Source organism: Nipponia nippon, unplaced genomic scaffold (assembly GCF_047370975.1).
Source record: "Nipponia nippon isolate SJK-2023a ecotype South Korea unplaced genomic scaffold, ASM4737097v1 scaffold_10, whole genome shotgun sequence".
NCBI lineage: Eukaryota > Metazoa > Chordata > Aves > Pelecaniformes > Threskiornithidae > Nipponia > Nipponia nippon.
The window spans coordinates 29,434,044-29,454,626 of NW_028262291.1; the positions used below are offsets into that span (position 1 = coordinate 29,434,044).

At 41.5% G+C, this 20,583-nt stretch overlaps 1 protein-coding gene across 1 annotated transcript in view; it reads right to left on the minus strand.

Annotated features, from left to right (window-relative positions):
- Positions 1 to 18,291, minus strand: part of LTK (leukocyte receptor tyrosine kinase) — a 95,421-nt gene extending 77,130 nt beyond the window's left edge. The window contains exon 1 of the mRNA XM_009473879.2: positions 18,155 to 18,291. Within this exon, the coding sequence (XP_009472154.2) occupies positions 18,155 to 18,197 (43 nt within the window). The 5' untranslated portion in view covers positions 18,198 to 18,291. The remainder of the gene's footprint in view (positions 1 to 18,154) is intronic.
- Positions 18,292 to 20,583: the final 2,292 nt, after the last annotated feature.

Below are 20,583 nucleotides of genomic sequence, written 5' to 3' on the forward strand. Positions count from 1 at the left end.
TTTCTGTTTCTTTTTTTGAGAGGCCTCTTTGCCCTATTTGCAACAATCTAATCTGATCACTGACATTTATGTACTCTTGTTTACAGTCTGTGTGCCAGGCACAGGTTATCAATAGGTGTGCCATTGATTCTAATATCAGGGAAATGCAACTCATACCAACCTTACAAAGAGCTAACTTTCCTTCTAGTGCCCAGCCTATTTTTCACAGTAACTTGCTTCATCCTACTTTTCACTTACACCACAAGTATTTAAATTTTTGATTTAGCTTTCCAGTTAACAGATCAGATTTATGCAGTTGTATCAGAACTTCTGGTCTTGTGGTTTTCCTTTGTCAGAAAGGGCCATCTTTCTCAAATTATATTTTCATATGAGACTATGAATACAGGAATTTTTTGCTGAACTTCATCTAGCAGTATGCCTACCACCAGCACCTTGGCAGCAGCTATATGGAGAAGCATGGAAGATTCCATTCTCTACAATTTCTCTTCAATACCGCCAGGAAAACATGGAAGTACTGCCACAAGTCTCCTCTCGGTATCTGCCAAATTCCTTTCCAGAAGGAGAGATTCCAATTGCTCCATGCCAAAATTTAGTTTTCATAGGCATAAGTTGTAAAAAGGTAGGATGTACAAGAGCACTGTTAAGAGATGAAACTATTCCTTAACATAAATTGTCCGGTAAATACATAAGAGTGAGATTTATGACTTCAGCCACCTAGTACTTTGGTGTTAAATCTAAGCTAGTTAACAGAGAGAGAAAAGCATTACAGGAAGAGTCTAGAAGACTAGGTTAAACTGCTCACCTAATAAATGGCTCAAGTTGGTCAAAAGGAATCTTATTGTAAGTGCCATGCAGTGAATTGATTTGTCACAAGTTCACTTTGTATCTCTCAACACGTGCTAAAAATCTTTAACATGACAGTAAAAGACTGCAGTCTGGATCAGCCCTTCAGTGGCTAAACTAGGTTGGAGAAAAGTACAAGATTAAAAACTGAATCTTCTGGCAGTATCCCTTGCATTCTTCATGACCAACACCCTGGATTAAATTCCCCAGTGCATTACCAACCCTCTGTGTTACCTGGGGTTTGTTCTGTTAGTACCCAGGCTGCCATCTGTAAAAAGAGGGCAGAAGAACTTTTTATCCTGCTCATTCTTTGGTGTCTCCTGTAAGTTCTTCAGGGTCACATCCTATTCTTTTTCTCCATACCATCTCCTCGCCCACAAAAAGAATCAGGACATGGAAAAGGGAGAGGATGTTTATATTATGCTGTGTAGAACTTTGGCATCAACTAGTAACTTTGAAGAATAATCCTGAAGATGAAAGATGCAGATGAAGGACGAGATCCTGTCCAGCAGTCACATGGCATAAAAAGAATGGTTTCCAAGGAAATGGACGTCTAGGAAACAATTTGAAGTTAAAAAAAAAAAAAAAAAAAAAAAAAAAGATTTCTACATGCAGTCCAGGGAAACACAGAGTTTTATCAGCACTGGCACAACCTCCAGCGAAGGAATTAGCAAACCTGGAAGAAAAAGAGCTCACAAAACATTCACTGAACTATGACTAGATCATTAAGTTAACTGCAGTGAAAAGTCTTTCCAGTTAATCTGCACTGACCCCTAACCACATAATGCTCAGGACATTCCTGCTTACTGAATGAAGAGAAGGGGATGGAAATCCTGTCAAGGAAAAGACAAACCAGGATCATGAAACCCAGTCATGACAATTAACAGAGAGACATAAAGAAGCAAATACTAAGCACATGTGCATAAGCTGAAAATTAGAATACAGACTTCCTAGATCAGACATCTATTGATTTCTGAAGGAATCCTGCAAGGTAGGCTATGACTAAACCAAAATATGTGAATTGAGAAGAGGGATGGAAAGAAAGGATGAAAGAGGAGAGGGAGGAGACGTTGGAAGTTTAATAAGAATTACTCATTTCCCAATTTTTTGTGTATATATGTATAAATATACACAGGTATTTAATTAAAGATACGAACGGAACAATGTAAGACATGCAAATAATATAATCATCAAACAAGAGAACAGTATCTCTTTAAATCCCAACCCAACACTTGGAAAAGTCAGAATGTATTTTTTTTACTTTTAATGACAGAAATTATGTTAGCACCATGGGCTGCTACTCCAGCCTCTCTCCAGAAGTGGAGATGTTTGCATGAATTATAATTAAGAAATTGGAGGAATATTTTGCACAATCTAGCACAACTGACAAAATAAGCACCATAAATAAAATACAGACCATGCCACATCAGTCCTACATGCAGCAGATTTAACGGCAAGGGAGAATTAGAGAAAGATACTCCAAAAGCAACAGATAACTAGACAGACAAGAAACCAGTGACCAAAAGGCAAAGAGAGACATGAGGATGAGGGGGAGATACTAGTTGGTAGTTTTGTATCATCACAGCACACCCTTTTAGAAGTAGAGAGCAGAAATCAGTGGGCCCAAAGTATTGAGACTGCTCCCCATGGACATGGTGTGCTGCAGCCCAGAGTGAGGTGGTCACTTCCAGACTGAGGAGGTCAAAAATCAGGAAGGCAAAGAAGAAATCTCAGCCAGAGGGAAGAGTGGCTCAGAGAAGGACAGCAGCAACCAAGAGGAAGTCCCTCCTCAACAGCAACAGGACAAACCAAAAGTGGGAGACTGGTTTAGAGATCACAGTTGATGTCCTTTGTCAATGAGGCCTGACAGGCCATGGTGGTACAGCAAGAAAGGCACTTTCTAGGGTATAGTATGTATGAGGCTGGCGAAAGCTCTGTTAGAAAAAAAAATTGTGAACTATCAGGGACCTTGAGAAAAAAAAAGGAGATACTTGGAGTAGTCATCAGGAAATCAATCTGTGCAGACAGGGCTAGGATGCTAACTCGAATCACAGCACCAATATAAACAGTCTTCTTAATAGCGAGATAATTTAATAAGTATGGACCCCTGATGGTATGCTGAACATTAAAGAGAGTGATGTTTTCATTGCTTACTGTTTCAGAGTAGCATGGGAGCCAAGCCTTCAGAGGAAGGTGAGTCTGGCATTTCTCTTATGGAAAGGATTAGGACTAAGCTTGTTCACACTGTTCGAAATATTTGCCACCTGAGAGATGACTCTCCAGTATGAACACCTTAGCTTGCAGCCAGCACAATGTAAGAGGTGCAGAATCTTTTTTCAAGCTGCAGTTGGGATTACTGTTGTGAGCAATGAACTTTGTGTAACAGATTCTCAGTGGGTGGGAGAGCCCTGGTATTCGGGACTTCCTGAACGGACTAAAAGTCAGGGATGACTTAGGCTACCTTATGGCTGTTTAGCAAATTGTTTCTTTATTTTCAAAGACACTTCTGTCATTTGTGCCAAGATCTGAACTTTATTTTTGGATCCAAAAAAATCACCTTTGGGTTGAAAAAACACGACAGTTTTTGCACATGGCGTAAAACAACATAACCAAGATTTATGAATTGTACCAGTCTGCTTTTGGTAGGAAACTGACTTTGCAAACAGAAGAGCAGTCACCTGCATTTCAGTTTTTTCACCTGTTTTTCCCTCCAGTAAAGAAACATAGAAGAAAGTAGGGATGATAGCCAGATGATCCCACTGTTCTCAGAACACATAAAACAGAAGACAGTCAGTCGCGTTGTAATGAATGACTGTGACTAGAAGCATACTTCCTTATCTTGGCTTTTTATTTTATTTTGTTTTTGGCTTCCAAGAGAGTAAGGCGTGGTTTAGAGAGTGAAGTGCGGTTTAGAGAAGAGATCTTTGGGCTACTATACCACACTTGCCAACTGAAAGCAACTGAGGGGGGATATTTCATATGAAGGCTTTTATTTTACTTCTGACAGGAAGTCCTTACATATAATGAGCCCTTCCTTTCCTGTAAAGGACCACTTCACGATCAGTGCCAAAAGAGAAATGGTGAAATTAGGAATTCCTTTCCTCCCAAGGAAGAAGGCCTCAGATGACTGTCTCTCATTACTGCAAGGATGACTTCAGGGTTTGACAACTTTATGAATTACTCTAGCGCACTGGCATAGCCAACACTATCGTGGCTATTCTGATATTCTTAACACCCACAAACTGTGCTTTGAAAATATCCCCCAGCTCTAATACCCAGACAGGTTTATGGAAGGGAATGAGTAGTAGAAAACCCAAATGACTGATAGCTAGACCATACCAGCACTGATCTGATCCATTTTAAGACAAGGGGACCTCTCTCATTCATTCCTTTCAAAGATGTTTCAGCCTGTTTTAAATTTCATGCTGAAGATGAGAATGTCACAAAAAAATCCACCCCAGTGTGAAATCAGTGCAAGGACATCAAAGCAGAAGAAACCAGAATGAGTGCTTGCAAAGAAACAAAGATTCTTGGGAAAATTTCTGACTTCCTTTCAGACCACGGATAAATTGATGAAACACTAATGAACAAAATAGTGCCTGAAAGAAAATGACTCGGGACAGACCCTCCCACCAGTCCTGAGCTATTTTGTTTGCAGCCAGTAGGGAAACACAACTGGATGCCTTTCTGGATATATCTGGAAAGTGTCTACATACATGAGAAACAAGCACACAAAAAACACTGGCTGCAAACAAACAGAACATATGAATGTTGAATTCTCTGGATATCTCAACTCAAGCTCTTATGTTTGTTCGAGAGAAAATAAAACCATCTTCTATTAGAATGAATGCATGAAACGCTGTGGCTGCTGGAGTCCAGGTCTGCTCCACCATCACTTACCTTCTGAAGTACTAAGTCCTTCTGGAATCACAAGAAGAGCACTCACTCACTCTCTGGAAGTGATTGGTGGAGAAATGGTATGAGACCACCAGCTCCTTTCAGTAATTACTCGCTTTAACCAGGCCTTTATCAGAGAATTATGAAAGAGACTACATATCCCAGTAGAGTCTCCCTAAAAGATCAGTGCCTGAATACTGTTGGCCTGTGGCTGGAGTTTCTTTGCTGGCAAGGGGTCACTCCAGACCTGTCCACACAAGGGAGAAAAATGAGGTGTCTGTTCCTCAGTCCTCAAATGAGCGAGCTAAGATGAACAGCAGACAGCCGTAGTTCTTTGCTCCCAGGACGCCAGCCAGCACACATGAGCCAGCACAATGAGGAAAACAAACAACATGAGGTCAAGAGCTTGTACAGTTTTCTTCTCTGTTGGCCCTCAGTAAAAGCCTGAATCATGACAAGTCCTAAAGCAAACCTGGCTCTGCCCCCAGTACAGTATATCAATGTGGAGTCCCTTACACAAGGCAGCTTGCAAGGTGACCAAATGCTTCACAGTGGCACGTAGCTTTTAACAGTTAACACAGGCACTGCCTGAAAGGTTCTTTAATTCCACACAATTCCTACGCTTTCAGCGCACACTTTTCTTACATCCAGAAATTAGCTACCAGACCAAGAATAGGTTCCTTGACTCACTGTGCCCACCAAATGCAGCACACCTGTCACAATTTCTGTACATTTAGATCATGCTCGGACTGTTCATCCAGCATCTCATTTTACCTTTTCAGCTGTAAACAGCCTGAAATTGTAGCTGTAATTAGCAGATTATCATCCACAGGAAAAGACCATATTTGAGTACATATTTGTACTACACATTTGAGTAGTTCTGTTCTTTTTTATATAAGATTGTCAAGAGTTCCCACTGCCCATCTGGTACTCCACTAGATATCGTCCCAGTGGAGGAGAGAGCAATATGGAAAAATCATTGGTGTCATTTCAGTCTCCCATCAGTGTTCGACACAGCTTCTTCCAGAATCACACCTCTCAAAACGTCCTTTCTGTGCCAGCTCCCCCTGAATAAGCCTCAAATCCTCTGCATCAGGAAGTTGCAAATGACACTGTAAATACCAGCAGTGTCCCAAGCACTTCCAAAAATCCCCATCACCACAACAGCCAGCTACTGGGTCAATAAAAGCCACTGCTTCTTTGCAAGCAGAGGATGAACTCCACTTTATCTACAGTAATGAGTAAGTGTGACAATGCATGCACAACACATGCACTCTGAGGGAACTGCACAGTCAATAGTAGATAGTATTCTTTTGGAAGCAGATATTGAAGCATTTGCATTGCCCTCCACCTAGGAATGGCTTTGACCAGAAGTAATTTCATCTTGCATTAAGAAAAAGAGAGCCATGCAACCTGCCATAGTCCCATAACCACATCTGAAGTATCCAAGCTAAAATCTGTTACTGTGTCCTTCTATATCACAATATTTTGGGAGGGCTGGGTAGAGAATAGTTGCTGTTGGAGCACTGAATTCCTACTTTACTGTCTTCTACTCAGAGCAAAACTAGGTTTTAAAGTTACTCTGAGGCATGATGGAAAGCCAGTTCAGTTCCCAGGACAATAGTAAGGCAGGCTTTGGTGATAGAGCATTGCAAGGGAGCAGGTTGCAGTGTGCTGGGCACTGGGAGGCCTGCACTTGGCTTTGAAGGCAGTTGTGGCCACTGCTATACCTCCACATCAACACACCGAGGGCACACAGTGCAATGCCCAGGCCTGTGTCTCTGAAGAAGAGATGCAGTTACCGTGCCAGTGAAGGTGGACAAACACCTACCCCTACTATCATCTCCACAGCACGGCCCTGTCAGCTCCAGGCAAGAGGCAAATGCCTTTCAAACATCTTCCTCACAGCCTCAGCAAGAAACTGTTGCCAGCTTCCAAGGTAGGGACCACAACTTTGACAGCAAGTGCTCCAGCAGCATGTGGAGTCTGCCAGTGCCAGCTGAGACTCCCAAATGTGCTTCCTAACAGCTGAGCCTCTCAACACCAGCTGGACTCCAGAAGAGGAAAGCAGTCAAACAAACACTCAGAGAAGGCCAAGAAGGTGGAATGTGAAACTGAGCACAAATTTCAGCAGGGTATTTAACAGTTCGGAAGCCAAGATTTCAACTGCCTTCCTTGCTTCGTGGCTAGCGTTCTCTGCTGCTGTAAGCAATGCTTGCCTCCAAAGGACAATCACCCTGAGTAGCGTGTACTTTATTCTTTGCATACACTTATTTCTCCCTCTTCATGCATCTGAGAATCAGGGCTTTGAAACTAAAGGCATAGAGACACCAAGTGATTGCTTTGCATTCTTTTAAAGCTCATGCCAGGTGTGAGTAACGGAAGCAGAGAAACAAGCTGTGTACTTCTTACAGGACCTAAAGACACTGGTGCATCCTCCACTGAGCTCAATCTGCCAGGTGCTCCTACCCACTGTGTGTAAGAGATACCAAGCCACAGGAGAAAGAACAAGACGTGGCAGTAGGGCTGACGAGGTGCAGGGGATCATGAACAGCTTTGCACAGCAGGCAAAATAGTCACAAAGGTTCCAAGACTCATAAAAACAAATTTGACTTAATAAAACTGCTAATGTTCAGGACACAGCTCTGTCAAAAAGATGAGATGGAGAAAGGGAAGCTGGTTACTGTACGTTAGTTAGCATTCACTAAACATGTTACTTTCGAATAGCACCAGCATTTGGTTGCACCTAGAAACCCAACATCAGTAATTATACCTATATTGTCTCCTCTCTTTCTTCCTAAGATGAAACTATATTCCGAAAGTTGACTCTGTCACAAATGACTGAGCTGGCATGAAGAATATCAATCATCACCAGAGAAGCAAGAGGGGAATTTTACATCTATTCATCGGCACTGTGCCTTCTCAGGAGCAGATAAGGATATATTATGGAAAAGCAATACAAAAGCACACCTTTAAGGAGAACACTTTTGTTTCCTTCACCAATGGAAAAGCCAATGCTATCAGAAAGATCTTATCAGTAACCCAACATTTGATGTCAAAGAATAAATACGCTTTTTTTTTTCAAAGCAACACATTTAAATTTCCACTGAAACTGAGTTATAGATTCTCCTTAATTACATTTCATTAAAAAAAGGCCAAATAAATAAAAATAATTTTGTGCACTGGATCTCTTTCAAGGATCTAGAACATATTGGTTTATGTCTCACCACATCTGAATAAGGGAGATAAAACAGGTAAAATAGGACAAGGATTAAGGCACCAACTAAGTAGCCTTCCCCAAATCATACGGAAAGCTTGTGGCAGAACTGGAAACCAGCCCTAGGAAATCTGACTCCCCTTACCATATTGTAAAAGAGCTAGATAATACAACCTCCCGGTTCACTTTGCCTAACTTAAAGTCACATTAAAAGGAAAAATGGATTTATTCTATACATTTACTTTTTGTAGTATGTGAGAACGATTGAAAGAATGACAAATGTCTCCAGTGCTGCCAGTGCTTATAATTCTATTTGGAACTCAGTTCTCTGCAGTGTTTTTCTTAAACATGTAGTTTCTGGAGCCATGTAATGACATGAAAATTACAGCAACAAAAATTGCTTAATAGTTACTCAGGATAGCAAACACAAACTGGAAAGACTCAGAAACCAGATGGCTCATAAATATGTTTGTTTTAATTTGATGATTTTTAACCCTATCTTGTGATGTGAAACCTGAGCTTGGAGAGTTTAGGTACCAGAAAAACAGTGCTTGCTACACATTTACTCTTTACCAAGCTCAGAAAGACTAAGCAAGGTACTTTCAGCTGTCACTTCTCACCAGCTTTGTTTCTTGCTCCTTTGTGTGTTTGGGTCACCAAGAATAAAAGGACATGCTTAAGAGTATTCTTAAATGTAGCTGACCTTTTTTTGAAAACTCATGGGAGCACTTCTGTGCATGCTAGAGCTTATAAAACATTTTACGTATAAAATTTAAGCCTGGTCCCAAAACTATTTTACTGTCTCCCTTTTACATGATAAATGTAAACCCCAGCTCTCCACCTTCAGAACATATTCAGTCCTATCCCTAATTGCTTCAGAGCACCTCCTCTAACAACAGTCTGTACATGGTACGGGTCAAAGCTGAAAACAGACTATTTTGTCTGAAGGGCTAAGAGGAGACTTGAAGGCCACACAACGACGTGGTGTATCTCTTATTCCTCAGTACTGTAGCATCACTGGTAGGATTCAGACTACTAGTCTGAATTTTGTGTCCCCTAAAACTGTTAAAAGTTTTGATAACTGGATGCCAAAAACTAAAAGGTCCAAAAATAAGAAATCATCATAAACAGAACTTGACAGCTAACAACAATGTTTTTCTATTTAGTAAAACAGGATTGTAGGTATTTTCACAGTGGTACAAAATCATATGGAGGTTGTCAGCTCACTGACATCTAGCTGACAAGACTGACATCAAGCACTTGCTTCCTTGCAAGAGGATGGAAAGCAGACATCACTAAGCTAGATAAGGGTGTATTCACATAGTCTAAGTTCAGGTATCTAATCCTACAGGTTAGTTTCACAAGACACTTGTTTCAATGACTGGGGGAGATATTCAGAAAAAAAACCCGACAGCTTAAGAGTTTCCCAAAACGCTTCCTTCCTCCCACTCCCTTCCTCTGGCCCCACTGGGAGACTGACTCCCTTCTTGTCCTCGCCCAGCAATCACCATCTCCTCAATTATACCTACGCAAGCTGTATAGGGTCACACTGTAACTGGACCATTGAAATTATTTTAAAAAAAGGAAAGCTAGCTTTTAACTTAGAAAGTTTCAAAGCATCCCTACAGTCTGACTGACACAGCTAAGATGAGCTAAGCTGCCGCTTGGGGGTTGGCACAAGAAGTCAAGGTGGGCATCAATACTCGAGAGCTGAGCTAAACATTGCCTGAACATTAACCTTCTTCATGTTCACTCAGTCTCAAGAGCCTTAAGAAATCCAGCAGAAAAATCAGCACTTCTACCTTTGAAATTCTACATTTACTTGACATAAAGCACCCCCCACCATTCTCGGTGGAAGAATGTCAGTAACATCATTAATTGGGCTATTGCTTCTTGTCAATCCTCCTTCTTGCAGCCACAAAGCAGTTTCTATCAGTAATGACATAACTTCTCTAGCTTATTCCGCAGGTACCCTGGCACTGCGGTGAATGTAAATTCTACTGAAGCTTAATTAAAAAATAACCATTAGCTAGATTTACCATAGCTGATAGCCTGTACAGACACATGCCACAGAAGTTCCTGCAAAGTGGTAATCTATATATTAAATATATATTTAAAATATTAATCACAAACAGTCATGAGCAACCCCTGAGTATTGTACAGTTTTGGATAACTGCATCCACCGAGGGAAGCGTAGAAAACAGCTTGTTTAAAGCAAACCTTTTTTCCATATCTTTTCAGGTCCTAAAATAAGTGAAAAAAATTATTCTCCATCAGGAAAAAAAAAAAGCGATTTTTCCTTTCATTAATTTTCATGCATATATATGCAGGAAGGCACACAAGAGAGGAAAAAAATGTTTGGGAATTACAGTGGGGAAGGAAGAAATTAAAAAAGCTACGCCCTGTCCAAAACTTGTCAGGAAATCAAAAATGAAAATAGCTTTTAGAGGGGAAGCTAAATGCTTGTGTCTAATCAGACCAATCTAGCACAACTCTAGCTGAGGTGAAAAGAGCTAGATCTGCATAAGTCTGTCATTTTTCTACCCACCTGGATAGCCAGAATACAAGCCCTTTTGAAATAACTAAATAAAAGCCAGCTTGGTTTACTCACCTCGTTTTGCTTATAATTAATTCACAAGGTTATTTTTTATAAATTTTACTGACGTTCAAATTTCTTCCCTAGGATTGCAACAGACTGACAAACACAATCTGTCAAACTCTGGGAAAGTTTAAACTCTTCTAAGAATCTGATAGATCTTGAAGGGCCAGGAGGCATGTAGGACTTCAGGGAAGCTGAAAAAAATGGTGATAGTAAGTATTCTGCTATGACTATGCTATCAGGGCTTATAAGATTCAGAAAGTCCAGTGTCTCATTAAAATCTAGGCTGAACTGTTAGCTTGCATGGGGTTAAAGAAAGTTTCTTTCAGAGGTTTTAAATACTATTTGGGCTCCTGTAGTGACTGTAAACACAGAAAATGCTCCCGTTGTGAATTACATGCTTTAAAAGTGTTACTCATGTAAAGAGATCTGGACTCCAGCACAGTATACATCAAAATGCCACAAAGCAAACTCTAAAAACATGTTAAAGACCATGGAAATTTCAAGCACTCATGCTTTTCTATGATTCTATTTGTTGAAGTCAAAGTAGCAAATATGTATTAATCACTCAGAGCTCAGTAGGAAAAAAAATTATAAATAGCAGATACTTGGAAAATTAAAACTGCAGTTAAACATAACAACAGAAAGAGAAAATCAAAAACAATCAAGACATCTACAGTATTAGAAGCATAATCGTCCACGCTCCTTACATTGTCTAAAATATTAGTCAAGATAGCAGGGTCTGCACAACTGCCAAATGAACCATGCAGTGAAGCAAAGCAGTTTTTTAGTTCAGTTCAGTTCCAGTTTGAATTCAGCTTTGCCTGAGGTTGCTCAGGTTCAGGCTGACAGCTGCTAACCCTTCTTTTGGAAATCCCAAACCACACTGGCTGGGCTCATGGTCTCCACATCCCATCCTCTCCATGTATCCCCACAGTTTTCTCCTGCTTCCCCAAGGCCAGGAAAGTGGAGCAGAAGTTGTGAGGCAGAGCTACAAAGGGGAGTGCCCAAGCACTCAGAGTTCACCCTCAGCATGTAGAAAAAGGTCTTGGTCACAGCTGCAGAGCCACTCAAACCAGCTCTGCATCACTGCGTGGAAGCAGGCACTTGTGAGAGTCCGATGGGGAAGCAGAATGCAAAACTGCTCAGAAGCCGACCACAGTTTGAGGTTGCTCCCATGCCGACGGCATCTCTGTTGTGGGAAGCAAGATTTCAGCAAACTGTGACTCTGAACCAGTAACCTGTCAGGTTCAGTTCTCATCGAGGTTCCAATACAACTGCCGTTATTGGGTCAGTTCTGATTCAAGGTGGGAAAAAGTTCCAGTTTGGGTGTCATTTGGCTCCCAGATAGCACAAGAACTCTTCACCATGACAATGCAGGAACAGACACTTCTCACCTCCTGCACTTTATTCTGTGCACCAAAACATCATCACATCCCTCCATGTCACTTCCTAGTGTGGCTCTCGCTCAGTTACTTTATCACTCCTATGTTTTTAATATATAAATATGTATCTCCATAAACATGGACACAGGGGAGACATGTGGATGCTTTAACCCCAGAAAGTTTGGCTGTCTATGCCCACAAACACATGCTGAGCTACAGACTGGGGAAAAAAAAAAAACTAAATGAGCAACCGAAATGCATGAGTAAATGCATCATTCTTGGCTGATATGCTAAAGCTTATGGGATTTTAGATACCAATTAGCTGAAAATCTGTGATATCTTATTAACAGATATGGCTCTCTGATTAGAGCAAAAGTTAAGCTGAGTTGCAAGGACAGAACTGTGCTTTTCAGAAAGACTTCAGCTTTTAATTCTATACATCAGTCTCATTCTTGACTACCTTTAACTCTGATGAGCCTGCTGTGTCAATAGGTGGCTCTTTTGTTTTTTTAAACTCAGTCAGTGCTATTGTCAGGGAGTTTCTTTCCTTCATATAGAATAGAATAGTTCAGTTGGAAGGAACCTGCAATGATCATGTAGTCCAGCTGCCTAAAATAAATATAAAGCCAGTTAGAAATCTTAACAACTTTTTCACTGACAAGTGGAACAAAAGGTTATACAGAATTGTGTAAAGTTTCATGTTTTTCCAGCCAGCTTTATGTTAAGGAGCACATATAGAAAACCAACTTGAAATTCTCCTGAAAAGATAAAACCTGGCCTGTGGATGAGCATCTTACTGAAATTCTGAGTTCTTTATTTCCTCAGTACATATGGCAGAGTTACTTTTTCTAGGTGGGGAAGACTGGAAAGTCATCTCTGTTTCCTTTTATGTTATTTCTCTCTGTTTTCATTACTCCTTATGGGCCCAGTTGTGCTGGTATCAAACACACTGGAAGAAGCTGAAGTGTGGAGGTCCACCACCTTGATGAAAGCTCTTAGAAGGAGCACACCTGGGGGAGGCAAAACGCTTCAGTGACACCCTGCCACTTGCCTGGGAGCTGTGGTCCTTCGAGCGGTGCAAAGACCCAGGGAAGTCCTGATGCCACATTTGCTCAGTTGTAAAGGTCCTACACCCCAAGCTCCGCTCTTGCACATCAGGCATAAAAAGGCAGGAACCTGACATTCCCCAGGAATAGCCCCTCCGACCCCTAATGGTGCTGAACCAGCCACAATCTGGACCAAAGGCTCGTGTTCCTCCTGCGCACACATAACCCACCAGTGTGATCTGTCACCACTCTCACAAGAGATCTCGGTTCTACCTATTCACTCAGAGTATATCTGTCAGACCAGCTGCAAGCCACCTCTTATCAAACACATCAAGTCACCACTTTCCAAGCTGGCCTGCTATCCTACCTGCCACGGGTTTCATCTTTGTGCACCCCCTGTCCTGCTGAGAGCAGGCCACATAAGAGCACTGGGTTTGTTACACGCCAGGAGAGGAGAGAAGCAGGGGAGCAATTAGAATGGAATGGGAGGAAGAGGAATTGTAAGAGGAAGGACTGATGCTGAGAGACAGGAAAAGACTATAAGCCTGATCCAATTAATTAACATAATTAATGTCATTATTTTCCTCCTCTGATTTAAGCATTCAATACAGAAATCATGCTTACTCGTAAGAGTCTCAGATAAAAGTCTCCAGATACAGAAGGCAAGATGTTGTACTGCTGTAACTGTACTCCCATAGAGATCCATCAATTTGTGTTAACTAAGAACCCCATGGATTCCTTCCTCTCCATTTATTTCTGGAAAGAGCTCACCTGCCTCTCCTCTCAGCAGCTGCTTTGTGCTTCTGTTTTTCCTAAAGGTTTGCAAAAAGTTCATGTTATCTTCATTTCCTTTATTTCTAAGGAATTCGATCCAATACCAAGCTACAAACAACAGTACCAGCCACTGCGTATATGTGCAGTAATGAACATCAGCCTGAGGACAACCACCTGCGTGCACAAATCCAGGTACAAATTGGTATGTGGTATTACAAGATAACTGAGCAGCTTTAATACAAGATTTTCCAAGTTACTGCCAAGCCCAAAGAAATTAAAAAAAGAAAAAACTGTCACAGGCCAACCTGACAATTTTTCAGAAGCTTTATAAAATTGCAAAGACCAACACATTTCAGGGACTGTTGAACTATAACATTTCATGTCAAAACTACACATTTCATACTAAATCATGTTTTAAGATTTTTAAATAAAGATTTAAGATTTTTGCATAAAAGACTTCTCTAAGAAAAAGTTTGAATTAAAAAAACGTTAGAACAGCTAGGCTCATTTGAATGTCTCAATATGAACTGGTGCACCCACAAAACAAACCTCCATACATGACAGCCCAAAACCTAGACCACTTTATAAAGCATTTTAGTGTCACTACATCAGCATTTTTCACTAAAATTAATTCAAGAGGAAAATTTCTCTCCACTCTAGTCACAGACATCACAGATGCACTTCTACACACCAGCAGAGCCAGCGCACACCCCATCACACATACAAGCAGGCTGAAGACAGGGACCCTCCTGTGTATCTGTCTAGGACTCTGGGGGGCGGGAGAGGAATGCTTTTGAAACATCACTGGAGTGGGGCATACTTTTCTCCAACTTTGATCTTATGGACTAATTAGAAACTGTGAAACTATGTAAGACGGACAGAAAGATGGATTTCTTTTATGGCTGATCACAAGACATTGTCCTCAGCTCTGAAGTAACAGTACACATGGGTCACTACCCGATTTCTTTGTGCTCCACCTTAGTCCTCCCTCTTTATCTAGTTTACAAATCCCCAGTGTTTGTCTGCACGTACCTGCTTACTGTGGGATTCCCATATACCTGTCCTATCCTTTTCCATTATATTTCAAAGGGTCCTCAACTTTGTAATGTCTGTGACTTAAAAAGAACTGTCTTTTTTTATTTCAAGGCATCCTCGCAATGTTTGACGTTCAGTGACAGTCACAGGGCCTTGAACTGCATAACCTAACTGGGCACAGTAGCTTTAGGTATGCTGTCATTTGCACAGTAAAGGACTGTGGACCTAACTCCTAAGACAAATTTCAAGGATCAGTTGGTGCTGTCCTGGTTGGAACTATTTAAGTGAAAATACTGAAACCACTACTGTACCTGTATGCTACTTTAACATCCCTTCCACTCTCGGCATGCTCTCCTCTAGTCAGACAAAGGGATACATGAAGCCGTAAAGGTTTGTCTAAGTGGGATAGATGTGCTGGTTGATTTTAAGTTAGCTTACAACAAAATGAGGTACTTTATATAAGCAACTTGATGCATGTATGGACTGATTAAACTTAAACCAGCTTATACTCACTCTATAAAACAGGACAGCTCAATTCTGAGAGGCAGACAAACCCAGGGAGAAGAAGAAAACCTTCCAGGCTTCTGAAAATAATTTGTTAGACAAATGCAAGGAGGAAGTAGCAGCCAGGAATGGGGCGTTCACCATTGCCATGCTGATACACCATTCCACAAACAAACAAACAAACAAACAAGCAAGCAAACAAAAGGCTGGCTGTCTTACTCCTAAACCTGCCATCAACCGCCCTATGCCTTTTTGCCTTAGAAAGGATTCAAGTCAACCCAAAACCGTAACTATTCCTCAGGCTGAAATTAAAAATAACATATCCTATTCTGTGACAGCTCCACTACAAGTATTGGAAAGGGCTGTAAAGAAAGACTTGACAAAATGCCTCTACTAATATTATGTCAAGAACTGTGGTTATACTCAATAGCTAAACTCTGAGCAACGACATAAACATGACTGCACTTTTGGAAAGGTGTTTGAGGTTTGCCTGTAATTTTGCAGATAGTTTGCCCTCCACACCCAGAGGCAAGAGGACGACATCTGGCCAAGCACAACACAGTTTTTCGTACAGGAGAAAAGGACTGACCTACCCCCTCTGCCAAGCTCAAGTAATCAAAGGAAAATCATCCAATATGAAGACCCAAAGCAATGCTGGTGCTTAAAATAAAAAGAAAATTCTCCCACACATTAATCTGGTGGCTTTTTTCACCTTCTTCCGAGCCATCTCCTGAGACCTGAGGCTGGTGTGCAACCTCAGCCTCCGAATGACTGTGAAGTTGCTTTAACACTGAACAATGCACATTTGTGAACTGAATACTTTCCTGGTTTTGTTGTTGGTTTTGGGGTTTTTCTGAGGTTTTTTTTCTGCTGTTGTTCTCTACAACTTTCTGAATTTTCTCATGAAGTCTTAATTTTTGCACCAAAAGTTCTAACTTCCTCCAGTGTTTTGGTGTGCCAAAAATTTTCAACAGATGGGAACTCTGAAATCATCCTTTTAGGATACAGCTCATTAGAAGGGCATATGCCAGCCAGTAAAACAAAAGAGAGAAAAGTGGACCTGTAAATTCCCTCATCACCAAGACCTTGGGCTTTTCAAATAAATAAGGAAATGTAAAGCCACTCTGAGAATATGCTCCAGAAAAACTTTCTCAGTGGAAACACAAGTGGTTTTTAAAATAATTCACTGCAGAATCTGAGAGCTAATCATAATAATCCAGTGAGACAAGCAGCCCCCATGTGAAGATTGTGACAGCAGCTACACAGTTAAATGCTCATGCATCCAAGTCTCTCCCTGGGTGATTGAGATTATTTTTGGCAGAAGATTGAACAGAGATTGTAAAATGTACGTTTGTTTTCATTTAGCTCTTTACTTGATCTCTCTGAAACACACCTTTTTTTATCTCTGTCCTAATACAGTCATGCTTCAAATCACAGACTTGGAGATACAGCAAATATAATGACTGTTCCTTACACTAACCTTACTTGCGTGTTGAAAGTCACTCCACCAAAACCTCTGGGATGATACTTAGCAGCTCTTGATAAGACCACATGCCATGAGAACTGAGGCTGTGGGGACACCCAGCTCTGCTTGCATGGGGTACACTTGCCCTGGGACCCTTTGACAGTAAAGCAACCTCGTCCCAATAGGAATAACAGGCCAGAAGAAGCCTGAAATCAAAAACTCTGTACTATGCCTTGGCATTCAATTGTAAATAGAACTAAATGATGAAACCTGCTTAAAATAAGATGTCCCAGCGTGTCTTCATATAAAAGAAAATATATACAGGTTCAGCATTTAGCCAGAGACAGAGAATTTCACTGCACTAGCAAGAGCAAGCTGTAGCACCCAAGAACCTGTTTGCTTTACCTCCTTCCCTGCCTGGAAGTAATACTATCTGTTACACTGAGAAATACAGAAGTGTCTCCTGATTCTTGTCTAAGGGTCAAGATGATGTCCCTGTTTCTGCACTGGAGGTACTATTGTAACTTCAGCTCTCTGAGAAGTTCAGCATGTCCTGATACAGGTTTTTCTCTCCTAATTTTCATAACGAGTTTGCTCACCACTGTGCACATATCATAAATGTGTCCCACTCCTACCTTCTCTCATCGCTGCTTGCGTGCATGTTCCCAACTTCTCTCCTATTACTGCAGCTTCCCTCCTAACACCTCCCTCCTTCTCTCCTACTGTTATTTCATTCCTCTTGCTGCATTTCAGAACCAAAGCTGACAATTACAAACAGAGTGGCACAAAGATTCCTTTCAAAACTCAGCCTGAGCACCACTCTCTAGGTGGGAGCTCATAACGCCATCTTTCATAGTCCCGATACCTTCTTCTCCTTTTATCTGTCTCCCTCATCTCTCTCCTCAGAAAAAGCATCTTCTCCAAACTGCACCTTTTCCGGTAAGCAACCTTCACTACTCTTGGAGCATTACTTTCTCCCACCTCTGCAAAATAGTCCCAGAGAAAGCAATCCAGTAATCGGAGAAGCAAAATGGTCCTGGGGTACAGATATTAATTTCATGCTGAACCCTTGTACAATGACAGCGCCTGCTTCCAGCCTGAGAGCCTCGGTCAGCCTTTCTAAAACTATGGATCACCTATTCATTTCAATGAACAAAATTTACTTAGAATCAATAACCATCAAGATTTATCTTCCCACGTCACCCACTTTATACATGTTTCATGCCAGTACTTTCTCCCCCCTCTCCTTTTTCTCCCACTGTTTTGAAAATAATGCTTTACTGGTTTTAAAGGTAAAAGGGAACGGGCAATGAAATAAGTCTGAGTCCCTGGGCATAAGAGGGAGTTTGCACCACAAGGAGACGGGGCGAAGGAAAATAAATTACTTACCCAGAGCGGTGACCCATAGCACCAGCGGTGGGAGCCGGTTCATGGCTCTGCGGGGTGCGGGCAGGTCCCCGCCGGCAGCGCGGCGCGGGAGGGGCCGTGCCCGGCGCTTCCTGCGGGCTCCGCGGGAGCGCTGAGGCTGGGCTCCGGCTCCTGCTGCCTCGGAGCAGAATTCCCACCTCCTGCTCAGGAAGGCTCGCATGGGTCCTAGAGCCACCCCCCTTCCTTCCCTCCTCCTCCTCCTTTTTTGCATACCGCTCCTGCACGATCAGGAAATCCATAAGCCGGTTGCTTCAGACATGAATGCATCCATCTATACATTTCTTAGGCATTAGTATTCACTAGGAAAAGCTGAATTTAGCATCTTACTGGGTTGTTCCCCCTTCTCAGTCTTCCCTTGCAGCTCCCTCAATGCCACATACAAGACATATACACCACCTGGACCAAATTCAGCTCATATTTAAGATGACAGAAAAGATGCCCTCGGCCTGGAAATCCTTTCACTGACTGCCCTGAAAGAGAAATCAGACCTGTTTACACAGCCTAGATACCTGCCTTGCTTTCCTTAACTTCACTTATAAACCCTTAACTCCTGAGCAAGACAGCCTCAGTTGGCGAGACAAGCAACAGAGACCTGCAACACAGCAAGGCGTAGGTGCTCTGCCTGCAAGCTTGTGCATTTGCTCTTTAATCACTTCACTAGTTAAACTCCTTTTTCTTCTGGTCCATCAGCATTTCAATTACATTAGTTCACTCTGCCTTCAATGTGTGCATGTAGGTTTTTCTTTCACAGGGAGTTTATTTTAAAACAGCTATTCTTTTTATAATCAGAATACATTCTTTCTGATTAATTCTCCATGTGGATACCCTTACTCTGGATTAGGAGTGCTTTAGTCCAAATTACCATAATTTATTGTTGCTGTGGGCTACAACAATTCAGATTGGAAACTGTTGTGAGCGTAACAGGTAGTACCCAAGTCTTGAGTAAAATACCATCCACACTATAGGCACTGGAGAAGTTTGGAGCTGACATGAATTAAAGCCCTGATAAGACTGGTGGGTCTGGCACTTTCAAGGCAGAGGACTGCATTCCATTTTTAATTGTGGTTCATAGATTAGACTAAAAATTTAGTGAATTTATTGAACCTTCTATGACTCTTCCACTGAGATCTATGGAAAGTATGCACTGCTCAAAGGCAGAATTTGCTTTTGTACCATAACCATATATTTGGATCTCTGAATTTACTCCTTGTTCAGCAACATATTGCCATTTTCAACAGATTTACAGAAGCATATTTCTGAACACAACCTGGATGATTTGGAGGAAAACATCATTCTGAGGCTTTCCTCTACGGCCACATCAATTACAAAGTATGGTAGCAAGAAAGACAGACATTATTGGTTGCTTATTAACTAAGTTTATACAAACTGTCCCCCAAGCAAAGTAATAGACCAAGAACAGTGTGTGTTCCTACCTGAGACCAGGGAAAAAAAAAAAAAAGCTGCCAGCTTTCCATCTCTTCATAAATAGCTTTCTTGGCTGAGGCTCTGGGACTGCAAAGCAGGTAATTTTTTACTCCAATTGGTAAAAAAGTAGAGGCGCCTCAGGAATTTCTATGCTTGCCTGAACCCTCCTATGAACAGAAATGTAAAGAATCTGTATTTGCAAGGAACTGGTAACAGCAGCAGAGACAGACGAAATAACACTGTTTCTGACAATACTCAGTTTTAAAGCAGTTCGTATTTTCCATGGTTTTCAGTTAGTTTGGCCAAGACAGATGAATTCTGAGGCTCATTACAGAAATGTGAAGCATTCTATAAAAATGAAATAGATGTACATGATGCTTTTAAGCAGAGAGTAAAAGCAGAGGAGAAGGTGACTAATCTCTGACCAACTAGCTCATTAGCCAGTTTTGAGGGTTTGAGTCCTGGCTCAGAAAAGTAAACCTTGGTCTACTGGAAGGTCTGCAGTTAATCCTCGGCAAGGTAATCCACATCTGTCAAGCAAAGGAATTCACCCAGTCCAGGCAAAAGCTGATATTCTAGGGAATCAAAGATTTTAAAGGTAAAGGACAGGAAAAACAAATTCTTCACAATGAAAAACACAAGAAGATATGCAGAGTGTGAAAACAAAGGAAGTCAGAACAATGCCCAGCATTTGAAAATAGGTGCATGAACTACAAGTAAATGCCACTCACCAGCAGTTTGCAAGTGGTACAAGAGCACGCACAGCAAGAAACAGAACCCAACAACAAGAGAATGACAGCAACACCACTAATTCAGAGGAAATCTCTGTAGAAGTAATGAGGAGCAACGGACTATGCTGCATCAGCAGAGAACTGAACTGTCAGTCTGGAAGCAACTGTGACAATTACATGCTTTTAAGTTGGACACTAATGCACAAGCCAGAACACTGCCAGAATCTGGATACC